General features: G+C 34.2%; 1 protein-coding gene across 3 annotated transcripts in view; it reads left to right on the top strand.

Moving 5' to 3' along the window:
* Positions 1-19006, top strand: part of MPDZ (multiple PDZ domain protein) — a 145080-nt gene that overhangs the window by 46496 nt on the left and 79578 nt on the right. For all 3 annotated transcript variants that reach the window (XM_011930404.1, XM_011930405.1, XM_011930406.1), the window contains exons 12-17: positions 7084-7193; positions 9984-10130; positions 10992-11156; positions 13079-13264; positions 14414-14623; positions 16976-17092. In XM_011930404.1, the coding sequence (XP_011785794.1) occupies positions 7084-7193; positions 9984-10130; positions 10992-11156; positions 13079-13264; positions 14414-14623; positions 16976-17092 (935 nt within the window). The remainder of the gene's footprint in view (positions 1-7083; positions 7194-9983; positions 10131-10991; positions 11157-13078; positions 13265-14413; positions 14624-16975; positions 17093-19006) is intronic.

Genomic DNA, 19006 nt, shown 5'->3' on the forward strand with positions numbered 1-19006 from the left:
ACTTTCTCCATTCATAATCTCACCTGCTTAAATCACTGCCTAGCTGTGTAAACACAGCAGACTTAGAAAGAAAGTGTGGAAAGAAATAGGACTCTGAACACTCTCCTATTTCTCTTGCAGAATCAGTTCAAAGCTTCCCTGTAATCTGCATTCATCCTTGCATAGTTATTTCCCTCTGTACTGAATTTATTTGCTTTTATTATTTTTAGTTGACCTATAATAATTGTACATATGTTTGGGATACAGTCTGATATTTCCATACATGTATACAGTGTATAATGATCAAATCAGAGTAATTAGCATATCTATCACCTCATAGATTTATTTTTTCTTTGTGTTGGGAACACTCAACGCAACATCCTGCTCCTCTGGCTATTTGAAAATATACAGTACATCGAAGAGTGACATCAACAAGGTGACAGATTAGACGATTCCTCCCACATCCTTCTTCCTACATACATACAACTAGAAACTAGCAAAGACAAAAATACCACCCTGAGTTGACCAGAACTAGAGGGAGAAACAGAGAAACTTCCTAGGCCTACAGAATTGAGAAAAGCCATGACTGGTAAGATAAATGGTAATTTTAGGCTGAGCTGCCCCCTTCCTCAAACTGGCATAATGCCGCTCAAAGAGAATTGCTTTAGACCCACAGTTCCCAAGATGAGAGGGGGAAATTGGAGTTAGACATTCAGTCTCTCCACTGGTCTAGTAATCTTTCACTGGAAATCCACCTAGGTCCCTTGCCTGTGAACCACTGGTAGTTCCGGGAGGGCTAAAGCACTTGGGGGTGAGTTGGGAACAAAGACAGAGGCACTGATCACAGTGACTGGCATGCATTTTGGCAGGTATTCTGCACTCTGATAAGTGGGTACGCCATGTTGAAGAGACTGTCTGGTTCCATGTTGATGCTGGGGTACAATCTGTGGGAAGATCCTGTCTTTAGTTGGATTTTCCACAAAATCCTGGTGCTCTCATGGAGCCGTCTCCTGGCCTAGAAACAACTGAAAGGTTGGAATTAAGTTTTGGTGCCAGCTTAAATCTTCCCCAGACTGGGGACCCATAGCAGGGCAACAATACAATTCTAGGGCAATGTTTAACTTTCGGTGCTTGCTGTAAGCCTTCCCTAGACGGGAAATAATAGCAAGTCAAGGAGTTAGTTCCAGGGAAGTGTTTTAGTTCCAGTACTCATATAAATCCTCCCCAGAATGGGAAAAAACAACAGCCCAGCATTTAAGTTCTGATACCCAGTAGTAAAGCTCTGACACCACCAAAGAGAACTTGCAAAAACTGGGAGAGGTAACCAGCTCCTCAAATGAACCATCATCAGTGTAAAAATACAAGGACTGTGAAAACATGGAGAAGTAGGATACCACCAAAAGAAACTAACAGAACTCCAGCAGTGGACCCAGAAGAATTGAAGATCTATGAAATGTTGTACAGAAAATTCAGAATAATCCTGCTAAAGAGGTTCAGGGAATCAAAGGAAAATATGGATAGAAAACAAAATGAAATTTAAAAAATCCAGGATCACAATGAGAAATTTGATAAAGAATTATTTCTTTGTGTCTTCTGTTTTTATCTTTGTATCTTTTATTTCACTGTATCTTTTATTTTTATCTCTGTATCTTTTATTTTTATCTTTTATAAATAAAAGATACAAACCCTAGAAGTAAGTAATACAGTAAGCCAAAATCTCATTAGAAAGTTTTGATTGAAGCAAATTTGATCAAACAGAGAAACTTAGTGAGCTTGGAGAGAGACCATATGAAATAACCCTATCAGAGGAGCAGAAAGACAAAATAATTTAAAAGGGTGAAGGAGACCTATGAAAATTGTGGGATACCATCAAGTGAACTAATCTCTGTGTAATAGGAATTCCTGAAGGAGACCAGAGAGAAAAAGGCCTAGAAAGCACATTTAAGGAAATAGTAACTGAAAATTTCTCAAATCTGGAGAAAGACAACACCATCCAGCTACAGGCTTAGGGGTAACCAAATATATTCAGTACAAAGAGGAAATCCCCAAGGCACATCTCAATCAGACTAGCAAAATAAAAAAGAAAAACTGAAAGCATCCAGAGAAAAGAAACACCACATTCAAAGAAGCCCCAATATTGCTATATTGCTTTCTAGTGAAGTAATGGAAAAAGATATTTCATGCAAATGGAAACAAAAATGAGCAGAAGTAGCTATACTTAAGTCAGATAAAACAGACTAAGTGAAGCACAGTAAAAAAAAGACAAGATTATTATATGATGAGAAAAGCATCAGTAGTTCAATATAGCAAGCAGATATAACAGTTGTAAATATATATACACCCAACATCAGAGCACCCAAATATATTTAAAAATTAATAAACCCGAAGGGAGAGATTTACTGCAATATAATAATTGCAGGGGACTTCTGCACCCTACTTTCAGTAGTAGACAGATTGTCCAGACAGAAAATCAACAGTAAAACATCAGTTAGACTTCATTGTAGACCAAATTGAGCCAATAGACATTTACAGAACATTCCATCCAACAGCTGCAGAGTACGCATTTTTCTCAACAACATATGAAACATACTCCAGGCTAGACCATATATTATGACACAAAACAAGTCTTTATACATCTTAAAATGCCAAAATCATATCAAGTATCTTTTCTGACCATAATGGAATAAAACTAGATATCAATAACAGAAGAAACATTGAAAACTCTGCAAATTCATTGAAATTTAATACTATGCTTCTGAACAGTAAATACGTCAATAAATTTAAAAGGAAATTTAAAAATTTCTTGAGACAAGTGAAAATGGGAACACAGCATACCAAACCTATGGCCTGCAGCAAAAGCAGTTCTGAGGGGGAAGTTTATAACAACAAATACGTACATCAGAAAAGAGGAAAGACTTCAAATAAACAAACTAATTATGAACCTGAGAAAAGCAAGAACAAACCAAACCTGATGGAGCAGAAGGAAAGAAGAATAATTGTAGCAGAAATAAATGAAATTGAGACAAAAATACAAAATATTAAGAAAACGGAAAGTTGGTTTTGTAAAGGTAAACGAAGTCATCAAGTCTTTTGCCATAGTAACTAAGCCAAAAAGACGACCTAAAATAAATAAAATCAGAGACAAATAGGAGGCATTATTATAATTGATACTATTGAAATACATAGGATTGTTAGAGACTATTATGGACAACTGCACACCAGTAAATCAGAAAACCTAGAGGAGATGGATAAATTCCTGGACACTTACAGTCTACCAAGATTGTAAGATTAAACCATGAAGAAATAGAAAACCTGAACAGACCAGTAACAAGATTGAGTTGGTAATAAAAAGTCTTTCGTTAAAGAAAACCCCAGGACTTGACACTTCACTGCTGAATTCTACCAAACATTTAAAGAACTAATCTAGTTCTACTAAACTATTCCAAAAAATTGAAGAGGAGGGAATACTCACAAACTCATTATATGGGGCCAGCCTTGCCCTGATTCTAAAACTAGACAAGGACACACAACGAAAATAAAACTACAAATCCTTCATGAACATAGTTGCAAAAATCCTCAACAAAATACTAGCAAACCAGATTCAACAACACATTAAAAAGATCATTAATCATAATCAAGTATCGTTCATCCCAAGGATGCAAGGATGTTTCAACATATGCAAATCAGTAAATGGGATACATCCCATTGGCAGAACAGAGAACAAAAATCATATGATGATTTCAATAGATGCTGAAGAAGCATTCAATAAAATTCAACATTCCTTCATGATAAAATCTTTCAACAAACTAGCAATTAAAAGAACATGCCCAAAATAATCAAGGCCATATATGACAAATCCGCAGCTAATATACTGAACAGAGAAACGTCAAAAGCCTTTTCTCTAAGATCTGGAATAAGACAAGGATGCTCACTTTTACCACCTTTTCTTCAACATAAGTACTGCAAGTCCTTGCTGTAGCAATTAAGCAAGACAAAGAAATAACGGGCATCCAGATTGGAAAGAGATAAGTCAAATTGTCCTTATTTGCAGATAAAATGATCCTATATTTAGAAACCTAAAGAATTCACCAAAAATGATTAGAACTGATATATGAATTTAATGAAGTTGCAGAATACATACTCAACATAAAAAATAAGTAGGATACACTGTAGCAAATAATTCGAAAAAGAAATCTAGAAAGTGATCCCATTTACAACAGCTGCAAGAAAAATAAAATACCTGGGAATAAATGTGAACAAAGAAGTAAAAGATTTCTGCAGTGAAACCGACAAAACACTGATGAGAGAAATTGAAAAGGACACAAAAATATGGAAAGATATTCAATGATCATGGACTAGAAGAATTAATATTGTTAAAATATCCATACTACCAAAAGATATCTACATATTCAATGCCATACCTATGAATATACCAATGACATTCTTTACAGAAATAGAGAACAACCCTAAAATTCACATGTACCCACAAATGACTCCAAATAGGCAAAGCAGTCTTGAGCAAAAAGAACAAAGCTGGAGGCATCACACCAACAGACTTCTAAGTATATTACAGAGGCCTGTCCCAAAGCACACACACACACACACACGCACACACACACACGGATTAAATATATAAATATAAGACCTGAAGGAAACGTTAGGAAAATGCTTCAGGACATTGGATTGATCTGGGCAAAGATTTTTTATGTAACACCTTAAAAGTACAGGCAACCAAAGCCAAAATGGACAAATGGGATCACATCAAGCTAAAAAGCTTTTCTGCACAGTGAAGGTAACAATCAACAATGTGAACAGACAACCCAAAGAATGGGAGAAATATTTTCAAGCTACCCATCTGATTAATAACCAGAATATATAAAGAGCTCAAAAACTCAATAGAAAAACAAATAATCTGATTAAAAATTCACAAAAGATCTGAATAGACAGTCCTCAAAGGAAGACATACAAATGATCAATAGGTATATGAAAAAATGTTCATCACTGATCATCAGAGAAATGTAAGTCAAAACTACAATGAGATATCGTCTCACCCTAGTTAAAATGGCTTTTATCCAAAAGACAAGCAATAATGAATGCTGACAAGGATGTGGAGAAAGGGGAACCCTCATATGCTGTAGGTGGTAATGTAAATTAGTGCAGCCACCAGGGAGAGCAATATGGAGGTTCCTCAAAAAACGAACAGTTTACCGTATGATCCAGCAATCCTGTTCTGGGTATATATCCAAAAGAAAGGAAATCAGTATAGCAAAGAAATATCTGTACCCCTATGTTTATTGCCATTCTGTTCACTATGGCTAAGATATGGAAGCAACCAAAGTGCCCATCAACAGGAGAATGGATGAAGAAAGTGTGGTATATATACACAATGGGATATCATTCAGCCACCAAAAGAATGAAATTTTGTCTTTTGTAACAACAGGGATGAAAGGACATTGTGTTAAGTGAAATAAACCAAGCACAGAAAGACACATACTGCATGATCTCACTTGTAAGTGGGGTCTTAAAAAGTTGGTTTCTGGGCATAGAGAGTAGAATGACCAGAGGCTTGGAAGAGTTTGGGGAGTAGTGGGATGAAGAGGTATTGGTTACTGGGCACAAAAATACAGTTAAATAGAAGGAATAAGTTCTAGTGTTCAACAGTACAGTAGGGTGGCAATAATTAATAACTTATTGTATATATCAAAATAAGATTTGGAATGTTCTCAACACACAAAAAATATAATAAATGTTTGAGGGAATGGATATCCTAATTATCCTTATTTGATCATTACACATTGTGTGCATGTATCAAAATTATCATATATGCCCTATAAATATATATGATTATGTATCATTAAAATATTTTCAAAAGAGAATATATAATAACTTGTTAATTGTAGTCACCCGATAATGTTAGAATTACTCAGCATAGTGGCTTATTGGTGTAATCCCAGCTACTCAGGAGTGTTACTGAGACCAGGAGTTTGAGACCAACCTGAGCGACATAGCAAGATCCCTCATCTAATTTAAAAACAAACAAATAAACAAAAACACTGGAACATATTTCTTCTATCTAACTGTACTTTTATATCTGTTAACCTCTGGACTGAATTTAATTTTGAGAAAATAACACTTATTTGGGGAGGCTAGTCTTCAAACCAAAAAAGAAATTATAGTTTATTGTTTAGTCTTTTAAGGAGGAAACAGAATCATCTTGTTAGCTTAAAGCATAACAGATCTACAAAATATGCCTGAAATGAAAGCTCCTGGATATTCCCACTAAAAGAGGAGGCAACTAATAAGAAATCTGAATTTTTTAACACTCTTTAAATTTGAAATTTAAAAGCTAAAAAGGATATTGAAATTTAATTTAGAGAATAGTGCCTAATAGAGATTTTAAAAAGACAAATCTTATGAGTAGGAACTGTCATGAAATATGGAAATCGTTGTCTATGACTTTAAATTTCTCAACCAGTTTCTTGTTTTAGGTAAGCATTTTAAATTCAGTATTGTTTATATAATTTGTTTAGTGTTTTTCTTTCCTTTTAAAACATTCTTGTTTTGTAAATTATTGAGATATCGATTATAGGCTTTTAATGTATAGCCTTAGTTTTTTATTATTTCTTTATATTTTCTCATTGTGCATGGAGTTATATATATTGTTTGTTGAGTTCATTTATTTGATTTTGTGAAGTAATAACTTAGTCCTTTTTTCCTCTGATGAACTAAATGAAAATAAAACAGACAACATTGAAGATGACATCACTTTTTACTGTAGCATTAGCAGAGGACTTCAAAGTGAATTCTGGAACTACTCAGAGTCCTTATTATTTTAAATAAAAATTAGATAATACATGGACACTTTGATAGAAATATAGTTAAGATTTAAAATAAATCTGTTAAAAGTGAGTAGTGTCAAACATACAAATGATAGCGTTCTTAATTGAAGTATTAAAATAATTATGGAAATGAGAATAGCCCATATATTGGGTGAAGAATCTGACTTGATACAATGGGATCTGATCACAGAATCCTTGCTACAGGATGTTAAGATATGGAGATTTTTGTAGTTTGCTACTAACTTAATTGCCTTGACTATTTCAGGTTATCCATTACTGTCAGCTGAGACAGAAGAAATAGAAGATGCACGAAAACAAGAAGCTGTCCTGCTGACAAAGTGGCAAAGGATTATGGGAATTAACTATGAAATAGTGGTAGGTTAGCTACCTTCTGTAATTTTCTAACTTGTAACTATATTTGAGCAGGCAGTTTGAGGGAATAATAGAGGCAATCATTAGAGTTCCAGAGAAGAACCAAATGTACAGGACTTTTTTAGACAACCTAATGTGGTAATTCAGGTAATAAAAAAAAATTAGGTTGGAGAAAGGTATATAGTAACAAAGGAATGAAATAAATGGGATGGAAGTTTTGAAACTTGTATTTTATCAGTATTTTAATATTTCCAGTAATAGTATGAATAATATAGACACAAGGAAGGGTTTTTATGATTTTTAAACCTATGATTTATAGAAAGAATGAAAACAGAATGAGTTTATTTAAAAATAAAACAAAATGTATCATGACTTAAGAACAAAATTGTAAAAGGACTCTTTTCTACTCTTTCTTTTCCCCTCCTATGTATTTACCTTCCTGAAGAGGTTAATTCTACATACTGTTTTTCATACCTCTTATGCTGTGATGAATGTTTTATGTTTATTAATAGCCTGTATATCTAGCATAGCCATTGTGATCTACCATTCCAAAAGGAGGTCTAACAAAATTCATATAAATTATCAATCTTAAGATACATAGCAAATTTCATGGATTTCAAAAGAAAGAATAAAATACTGTGTTAGGTAGAATTTTTCATAATTCTTGTAAATTTGTATGCCTCTGGACTAGAAGGGAGAAGATACAACAGATGACATATATTAATGACTAGCATTTTAGAGTACTTTGTGCCAACCAGCAGTGTTCTTAGTGTTTCATTTAATCCTCATGACCATAATCATCTGTGTTTTTTTTCTCATTTTTTGAGACAAGGTCTCGCTCTGTCACCTAGGCTGGAGTGCAGTGGTGCAGTCATGGCTCACTGCAGCCTTGACCACCAGGGATCAAACTTCTCCTGCCTCAGCCTTCCAAGTAGCTTGGACTACAGGCATGCAGCGCCACATCCAACTGATTTTTGTATTTTTTTGTAGAGACTGGGTTTCGCCATGTTGCCCAGGCTGATCTTGAACTTCTGGACTCCAGCAGTCTGCCCGCCTCAGCCTCCCAAATTGCTGGGATTGTAGGCATGCACCACTGCACCTTGCTGTAATCTTTTTTTTTTAAACATTCAAAATGATTAACAGTCAAATATGAATTGAATAAGTATAGCTGTTACTACCATTTTGAATTGACTTAAGGAAAAATACGTTAAGGTCCATCTTAACAGTGGTTAATTTAACATGAAACTTCAAAAATTATTTTCATGGAGGGGTAGGGTTAATGTGGCAGGTGTGCATAACTGAGACTGCAGTTCTTCGGGTGGTAATTGAATAATGAAGGAGACCCTTTGACTAGCCATTTTGTCATAGGCATCAGAGCTCAGACTGAACTTTTTCTTTCTTTTTTTAATTTTACTGTAAGTTCTATGATACATGTGCAGAATGTGCAGGTTTGTTACATAGGTATACACGTGCCATGGTGTTTTGCTCCACCTGTCAACCCATCATCTAGGTTTTGAGACCTGCATGCATTAGGTATTTATCCTAATGCTCTCCCTCCCCTTGCCGCCACCCCGCTACAGGCCCTGGTGTGTAATGTCCCCCTCCCTGTGTCCGTTTGTTCTCATTGTTCAACTCCTACTTATGAGTGAGAACATCTGGTGTTCTCACTCATAAGTTCCTGTGTTAATTTGCTGAGAGTGATGGCTTCTAGCTTTATCCATGTCCCTGCAAAGGACATGAACTAATTCTTTTTTATGGCTGTATAGTATTCCATGGTGTATATGTGCTACATTTGCTTTATCCAAAGGCTGAACTTTTAACTACCCTTTGTGCTCATGCTTTCTTGGTGGCATTCCTAGTAATCTGTCAAGGGCAAAAGTGTATAATAAATGAAAAAGGACTAAGTTATTTATGGGCTGTGATCAGATAAAGGTAATAAGACATAGATCTGACTTCAAATTGTTTGCTATGTAGTGATACAGCATAAATGAAATATAAGGGAAGTAGTGTAACAGTACTGACTAATGGACATTATTGGATGGGACATTCTCAGAGGAAGTGATGTCTAAATTGGGTTTTCAGTATTAGATTTCAAAGTCAGATGATACCGCCTCTGAAGCTGACTTCTGCACGTAATCATTAAAATTTGAAACAGCTCTTTTTAATGAAACTTTTTTTAGTCCTTTTATCCTTCAGTTTCCTTAACTATAAAATGAAAGGGATAAAGTAGATCATCTTTGGCATACTTTCTGATTTTAGTATTATATTTATTGGATTCTGTGTGAAAACGAGCAGCTTTCTAACATTCTTCATTATTTAATTTAACAGTAGGAAACTGGAAGTTCATTCTTTTGTTTTAAGCTTTGATCATTTTTAAAGACCATTGTCTCTGGATACAGCATAAAACCAGGAATGTGGTTCTAGGTTCTTTGTTTAGATTCAAACCCTTTTCTAGTTGTGCAGCTCTGGTCATGGTAACTTTTCTGAACCTCGTTTTTCTACTTGGGAAACAAGGAGAGAAATTGTACCTATTTATGAGAAGCAAATGAGACCTATGTAATGGGTGCTTGCAGCTCACTGCTTCTGTTCAGTTTGTTAGTTCATGAAATCAAAAGATACCAGTACTCTTTCAAAGGAAAAGCCCCAAAGCTTTGCAGTTTTACAATATGGTTTTTGAAGCTTTGTGAGAAAGATGCCCACTTTTGGGTAAACATAAAACATAAAATGTGTGCATGAGTAGAAATAAAAAGAAAGAATACAAAAATTGTGGTAGTTTCTTTTTTTTCTTTTCAGGTGGCCCACGTGAGCAAGTTTAGTGAGAACAGTGGATTGGGGATAAGCCTGGAAGCAACAGTGGGACATCATTTTATCCGATCCGTTCTGCCAGAGGGTCCTGTTGGACACAGCGGGAAGCTTTTCAGTGGAGACGAGCTATTGGAAGTAAGGAGCTATGCTGTTCCTTCTCCTCCTTAAACGAGACATGGAAAAGGTTGCAGGAGGCTTAATGTGGTGAATAAATTCTCATTTTAAATTTCGCCTCCAAAGGGGACTTGAGAAAAATCTACAAATGAGAACAACCCAAAGCAGAAATTTTGTATCTGTGTGTACGTTTAGCTTTAGACCTAATTCCATGCCATTTTTTATTTAGGTTCAGAAAACTATAAAAACAGTCTTTGAAAAATTTTTTATCATTTATTTAATTTTTAGAATAAGTAATACATTCACATGTTTAAAATCACAGAGAATACAAAGATAAAGAATGGAAAAAGTGTCTCCTTCCTGTCCCCATTCATCCAGTTCTCATCACTCTTCATTAGGTAACTACTAATATATTTGCTTCTTTGTAATCTGCCAGTATTTTTAATGCATAAATAAGAAAGTTTGAATATATTATTTTCCCTCACTTTTCAAAACACACTAGCATACAATATATGTCATTGTCCAATTTTTTTTAACTTTATAATTACATAAAATGTCAAAGTTTTATAATATTCTTCTCCTTGTCCCTTTCATTCTTTGGAAATATTTTTATTGTCTTTCTTTTCCAGACCACTACACTGGCAGATCAAACATGGATGAAAGCTAGTGGTTTTTCTTTGAGTGCTTTAGAAGCTCCAATTCCAACAATACTCTAAACTTGCACATAAATTTAGATGGTATTTCCACAGGTCTCACTATAGTTCTGAGCACAGTAAACTATGGTAATGACTATAGTAAAATTTATATTTAATAAAAAAAGTGTTCAAAAGAATGTTCATATTATGAAGTGTTGTTTCTTGGACAATATATCTTTTTTCACAGGTAAATGGCATAACTTTACTTGGGGAAAATCACCAAGATGTGGTGAATATCTTAAAAGAATTGCCTATAGAAGTGACAATGGTGTGCTGTCGTCGAACTGTGCCACCCACCACCCAATCAGAATTGGATAGCCTGGACTTATGTGATATTGAGCTAACAGAAAAGGTATCAGATCTGCATACATGAGGCTAACCTACATATATAATGGAAAAGCTAAATGACTTAAAATTTTTTAAGCATTTTTTAATTAGGTATTTGATTTACTCACATAGCCCATGGCTTGGAGGATAGAATTTAAAGTCAGACAAATCTGGGTTTGAATCAGACTTGACACTAGCTGTGGGAAATTGGGTAAATCACTTCATCTTTCTGAACCTCAGTTTTCTCCTTGGTAAAATGTCAGTCATGATGCCTGTCTCAAAAAGTTGCCCTGAAGGTTAAATAAGATTATGTAATCATGTTAGATATTAATGCACACTACATACTTGTTTAGTTTACTTGCAGTATTTCTATGAAGTAGATGCTCATGTTCATCTCCATTTGCAGAAGAGAAAACTGAAATATATAAATAGTATGTACATAGTACGTATGTTTTAAAAAATATTTTTGAATAACCTCTCCAACTCTGCCTGGCACATAGTTACCACTTAGTGAATGGCTAAAATATGGATGGACACAGCACTTCTGTGTGGATAGATCTTACCTATTTACATACTGTCCTTTTAAAATACCATAAATTTGAGTCCATAATGCTACATGTCAGATAATTCTCTGTGACATTCAGGAAGTCACATTTTCCTGTTTTTTTTTTAGTTTTCATTCATTGATATCATGATGTCAAGAAATGGAGCTAATCAGCTTTTCTAGGATACAAAATACATACCTAAAGTTAGGATTTGGACTTTGCATGATTTGTGGTCTAGTCAAATCTCGTTTAAGGTATATTGAGAGATGATGTTAGGATTTGATTTATATTATATTAAATGAATCAGTACAATGGAATAATTTTGAAAAATTTGAAGAATAAAATGCATAGTTTAATATTCATATGGGTGATTAGAATAGGGTAGAACAAGAAACATAATGCCAAATTTTGTAGCACTCAAAGTCTAGCACCCGGTATATATCCATCCATGTTTTTGTGTGTATAATGGGGTTGTTACAATAAAGCAGATAGGTGTCATTTGCATTTGTGGTTTTTGTGTGTATAATGGGGTTGTTACAATAAAGCAGATAGATAGTGTCATTTGCATTTGTGGTCCTAGGCTGTGCAGTAATTGATTAGAAGCAAAGATACTGTACAAACTAGAATTTCATCCTCATAAACACATCTTTCTTTAAGTTATGTTCATATAGATGAACAAAGTTGAATTAACCTATATTCTTTAATTTATTTTTACTGAAAGAAGCTAACATTTTGAATCCCTATTTCTGTCAGATGCTTTATAAATGTTACTTCATTTAGTCCTCAGAAAATTCTATGAGATGGGTAACTCTGGGGCCCAGGTTATGAACATTGCTCAATGTAACTCAGATTTTAAATATTCAAGCTGCTTCAAGCTGGGGCAAATCTGGTTTCAAATCTTATGTTTTGCCACTGTCTATGTTAATTTGTTAATGAAATAACCATATGCACAAGTCACAGCATTTTAGAACTCTTATTTGCATAGAGTATAGAACTTTCATATATATCCATTTTCTCTTGTTTTTAATTATCTTAAGAATTCCTTTTATTGAATATCAAAATGGGTTTACATTTTTTTCTGACTGTAGAGATGATTGAAACACTGACGAAAAAAGTGACAGTCACCCATAGTCATACTGTCGAGATGTAACATTGCATATTTTCGTAAACCATTGAATCATGTATTTTTAATGTTTGTTAAAACTTAGATATTTCTTCCTTTTTAACAGCTTTCAATAATTACTACCTTAGTTCCTAAAGGTTTCATGAAAAGCTGTTGCTACTCTTGTTTGAGGATGTTTTGTTCTGGACAGGCGCTGGGAATATCCCTTTTCTTGTGGTGTTGGTATGTGTGTCAGCAAATGTAATGCCTCTGAAATAAGAGCTGTCTGATGTTATCCAGCCTCATGTAGATCTAGGTGAGTTCATCGGGTCATCAGAGACAGAGGATCCAGTGCTGGCGATGACTGATGTGGGTCAGAGTACAGACGAGGTTCAAGCACCTTTGGCCATGTGGGAGGCTGGCATTCAGCACATAGAGCTGGAGAAAGGGAGCAAAGGACTTGGTTTTAGCATTTTAGATTATCAGGTAAGTATATACTGCTTTTAACAATTTTTTTTAAAGATGCTGTATACTAAAGGCATATTGTTGCTATCAAAGAAAAAGCAGATGATTATAGTTTACAGCCATCAAAGACAGTATCTTTTTTCCAGTCAATCTTTCACAAGAGTGATTTGTATGATTCATTGATTATCATAAAGGATTTCTTTTAATATTGAGTTCATTGAGCTATTTTTATTTCACCTCTCGAGAATTGGAAGATACATTTTAGGAATATCATAGTGGGTTTGTTTTTGTTATTTGGGGAGTGTTTATATTATTTTTACTTCCATGCACTTATTTGATGACTCATATTTTAATGGTAAGTCATAAAGAAGTAGATATTTCTTTTGTCTATAACATGAATGCTAATGTATAATCTGATATTCCAATTAATATTTCTGCTGTTCCAATCATTTGACTAAATTTATGAATATACTTAAGTTGGTCAAGTTGGCCTTGTGTCCCTGTCTGCATTGCATTCTTGGCTAAGCAAAGAGATGGTTAGCCTGTCTGATGTAGTGCAGCTGTTGCTCCTTACACTGGATCAGAAAGCCACCGTAGATGACTCCAGGAAGTTGTGTTCACAGGGCCTGACTCTAGAGCCTTGTTAAAACATTAAGGTTGCTGTGTGTCTGAAAATACTTCAGTATCACATACTTTATGGCCTCTCTCTCTCTCTGTTCTTTCATTTCAAAACCATGTGTCCTACCTTCAGTGCACTTATATTCTAGTAGTGAGTTGATGTTCCATATAGTAACACCCTGTTTAGCAAGTACTTTTGTTAATAATTAGTATACCCAACATCTGGCCTCCAATAATAATTACAAAATTTGATAACTTATCAAAGTTAAAATTATAATTTTAAAGTTATCTGTACAATTTAAGAGGTCTACTCAGGAACATTAGGAAGTGAGGGTGCCATTGTTTAAGGTGACTTCTTCCTAAACCCTCTAAAATGGAGATAATCTTTGTCTAAATAATTAATTAGAAATTTTGTATGAATTTTTTTGGCATGAAAATTTTTAAACACACTTGAAACAATTACTCATTCCTTACAGTTTAGAGTGGATGACCTGTAGAAGAATTTTCTTTGTAAAATGAGCTGACTCCTCTTTCCTTATTGCCTTCTGTCAGGATCCAATTGATCCAGCAAGCACTGTGATTATAATTCGTTCTTTGGTGCCTGGCGGCATTGCTGAAAAGGATGGACGACTTCTTCCTGGTGACCGACTCATGTTTGTAAATGATGTTAACTTGGAAAATAGCAGTCTTGAGGAAGCTGTAGAAGCACTGAAGGGAGCACCATCAGGAACTGTGAGAATAGGAGTTGCTAAGCCTTTACCCGTAAGAAGTCAGATTTTATTGCTTCCTTTTATAAGCAAAATGGTTCATAGGTCTACTTTTAGCTTTAGGTGTTCTGATGACTGAATCATGACTTTTAGTACTTTTCATCAACGTGATTACTAGCTCCATGGGTATAAAGATTTAATTTTGAGTAATATTTAAAAAAAGAAAGAAAGAAAATAGCCAGGAAGTTTATAAATAAACTTCTAACTTACTGGTCTTTGATTCACTTTTGACATTGACTGATTGATTGATGGAGTCTTGCTCTGTTGCCCAGGCTGGAGTGCAGTGGCGAAATCTCGGTTCACAGCCATCTTCACCTCCTAGGTTCAAGCGACTCTCCTGCCGCAGTCTCCTGAGTTGCTGGGACACAACAAGCATGCCTGGCTAATTTTTGTATTTTTAGTGGAGACAGAGTTTCACCAAGTTGGCCGGGCTGGTCTCAAACTCCTGACCTCCAGTGATCCCCGCCCTGCCATTCAGCCTCCTGAAGTGCTAGGAATACAGGCGTGAGCCACCATGCCCAGCCTTGATATTTTATATTTGATAATAACGTCATGATGAATGCAAAATCAAATATGTTAAAATGAATATGGCTTACAATATCTATACCAATGGAGTGGAGTATTAGAAAAATTAATAGCATTAACAACAAAATCTTTAATCACAGTGGAATAAAGTAGAATCTCTGTCAGAGTGACTTCAAGTTGCTAAATTCAGTTGACTTCAACACATTTGCTGTCTAATTACTGCAGAGCAGGAAATTAAACTTTCCAAAATGGGTTCATCAGTTTGTGGCTCTCCTGGCAGGGAATAGCTCCCAAATCATAAATTACTGTAATAATAGAAACAACTTTATGAATCTGTGCTACATAAAGCAGTATATTGTATTAGATGCACTTATTGTATTGCAGTTAAATATTAGAGATGTTCTCAATATTTGTGAGTTGTTTCCCAGTACGTGAATATAGTTTGAAGTGAAAAAGCAGATACACGTTTTCTTAAGAAAATGCAAACACATAAATATAGTTTCATAAGTAGCAATATGGGTTTGTTGATTTTTGTGAAAGAATTTGTTAAAACAGTAAGCTTTGTTAATGTATTTTAAGTATCAGTTAAAGTTTTATGCACCACCTTTTAGTTCACAAATGATTTCAGTAGCCTATTAAAATATATTTATGAAAAAAGAAAGAGAAGGAGGGCAAGATGATTGAAGAATATGGTAATCCAATCTGAAATCGAACCAGGCTTGTAAAAATCATGACAAAAGAGCACTATGGATGGGAATGTAAGAATAAAGATAGGCTATCAGGGACTCTACCTATTTATTGAGATTGGATTATAAATTTGGTTCTGGTCTTTCTGTTGGACAGAGAGAAATGGCAAACATGACTCAATATACCTTTTATTTTTACCGTCCTTAAGGTGAAACCATACCAGTTATTCAGAAGCAGTCTTTTTTTTTTTCTGTATAGTTCCAAAATAAATTTCTTTTATGACGGTATTTGATATTTTAAATTCAGTATGCATTGCAAAATATGATAGAGGCTTAATATATGTTAAGCTCACATATATGGGCAGAGAAGAAAAACAGTTTTTTCCCCTATAATGCTTCTTCTGTATGTTTTACTGATACCAGGTGATGTAGGCAGGCTGATTTTCTAAATATTTTAGCCCATTTCATCTGAGAGTGGAATAAATGTGGTAGCTTTTCTGTCATTGTGACCAAGTTTGGAATATAATCTCTCTAAACTGCAAGTTAAGCAGGCTGTAGACATGTAGAGATTTGGTTTTTGTTTTGTTTTGTTTTATAAGCCATGCTAAATTGAATTCACTGTAGAGTTCACTAACATTTCTTTTCAAGTAAATTGAATTCTTTAAAATAATATTCTTGTAGGGGGATGACTGAAGTTGATATTTCTTTTTAATATTTGTTTTTCTGCAACTTCTTTTATTTCTTAATACCTAAAAGTTGCTTCATTTCTATAATAGGAAGTCATTGTTTGGCCAGAATATTTTGCAGATAAAAAGAACCAGAAGATTATTAGAATATTAAAATTCATTCATTTAAAAAATAATCTTACAAGAAGAATGAAAAATTAGTAGAAAGGGATTCTCATCCAACAGGTGATTTTTATATTAGAGTAAATAATCCTCATTGTGTCTTATCAAATGAATGTTAAATATGAATATCAGATTTCATACTTACATTCTATGTTGAAGTCATATCATTTGAAAACTCTCCAATTTCTTTCTCTTCCCCCCCCTCACTTTTCCTACCTTTACCCTTCTTTTCCATTTTTTCTTCTTTGCTGTTCTCTCTCTTTTCCTTGAATACCATTTTCCCTGCAGCTTTCACCAGAAGAAGGTTATGTTTCTGCTAAGGAGGATTCCTTTCTCTACCCAGCACACTCCTGTGAGGAAGAAGGGCTCCCTGACAAACCCCTCTTCAGGGCTGACTTGGCTCTGGTTAGTGGCTATGACTTAACAGACTTTCTTTCAGAAACCTGATGTGTCTTACTTTGCCTTTCAAAATATTCTGAAGAAATCTACTATATTCTTTGTTCGTTATTATATTTTGGAAAGATAAACATGTTTTCTCCAACTTAGTTCTCACAGTTGAAAATGGGAAGAAAAACCACAGTAAATATGAAAAACGTTTGTGAGGAAAATTTAATTAACATTGCATTGTAGCAGTATGTAGAATCAGTCTTTGTGCCATACCTTAAGTTGGTGGAGCTTTTGTTTGCTCCAATTTCACGCTTAGATATCTCTAGGCATTCTTTAACTGTGTTCAATATTCAGTCACAAAGCACTGTTTTGGCTCTATTTAATGAGGTAATAGGTATCTTTTTTCCATTAGATATTTATAGTCTGAAAATCATATGAATTGGTTCAGTTATTAAGAACACCACAGTTTTAAGGAAAGGTAAACCTCATGTTTTCTATAAATACATATATGTAAATATACTGATTTACCAGAAAATTGTAAATTAAAATTTCATTTCTGTTTGATGTTTAAAATAGTATCCATTGGAATAAAAGTATTTAGAGCCCCTCTGCCCTTAAGAAACTTTTTTTTCTGGTAGAGGGTATAATGCTATATCAATAACTGAAGGGTAAAGCTAAATACCAGGCGTGAATATACATATGACATTTACTCAATATAAATACAACAAATTGTACATCCTCTTCACATTACCCCTACTATTAGAGCTAGGTTCCTTACTCAACGTTTTTTTCTGTGGGGCAGACATTGTGCACTGTTGCTAAAAAGGAATATACTTGTTTTTTTAATACTTGTTTTAGTTTCATTAGACTGGAGAAAGTTTTAAAACCTGTTAAATTCTTCATTATGTGTTTATAACTGCACACATCTTGCTTTAAAACACAGTGAATTATTTCTTTGACTATATATACATTTTGCTGCTTCTAATTTTGGAGGAGACAATTCCTTTTGTTAATATTTTTAAATTGCAAGCTCTTGAAATAGCTATTTGAAAAGTTTTGGTATATGTTGTAATAAATGCAACAATTTCACACTGGAATACTTAACATACCAGGTAACATATGGCCCTGCTCTCCGTGGGTACTATGTTAGCACTTCAAAACTAGAGAGCTTAGTATATACAACAAATTACATAAGGTACTGTGGTGTTAAATAATACCCAGCCATAGCAAATACTTTTTGAAATGTCGCAGGATACAAATACTATATATGATTGTTTCTAAAGTACCGATGAAATAATATTCTCTGGAGTTTACATGGCTTCCTTGAACCACCTTAAATGGATACCAATCAAAAGGCAGATTAGTTCCACTTTTATGTGAGCTTGGCATCTTATAAAGGTAATATGCATCCTGGATCGTCTCCCTAGCCAGCTAAGTAATCTTGGACTGATCACTCAACTTCTTTGACTCTTAGTGTTTTATCTCTACAGTAAATAAATGAATTGATTGTTAATGTCTCTCCTAAGATCCTAAGATATCAGCAGTATACATACAAATTATATTGAGGTATTCTCTCATTAATGTTACTTAAATATGTATTGTAATCTATGACACAAGGCTTAGTTAATACTATCTATCTATCTAGATGGTTGTATGTTATGTATATTTGTAAGGGTCAACCTCCACATAGTGACTCATTAGTGAATTTGAACATGTATTTAAAATATATTATTAGGCCTGCGAAATATATTTGAAGAGAAAATCATTTCAAAAAGGCCCACAGGTATTTTTAATAGTTTTTTTGTAAGAATGTGACCTGATATAATGTTACAATTCTTCTAACTTCTGCTGGCTAAACAATACGTTGAAATTACAAAAAAAAAAAAAAAAAAAAAAAAGAAAAAAATAGAACATAACTTACATACATATGCA

Source organism: Colobus angolensis, unplaced genomic scaffold (assembly GCF_000951035.1).
Source record: "Colobus angolensis palliatus isolate OR3802 unplaced genomic scaffold, Cang.pa_1.0 Scaffold86, whole genome shotgun sequence".
NCBI classification, from domain to species: domain Eukaryota; kingdom Metazoa; phylum Chordata; class Mammalia; order Primates; family Cercopithecidae; genus Colobus; species Colobus angolensis.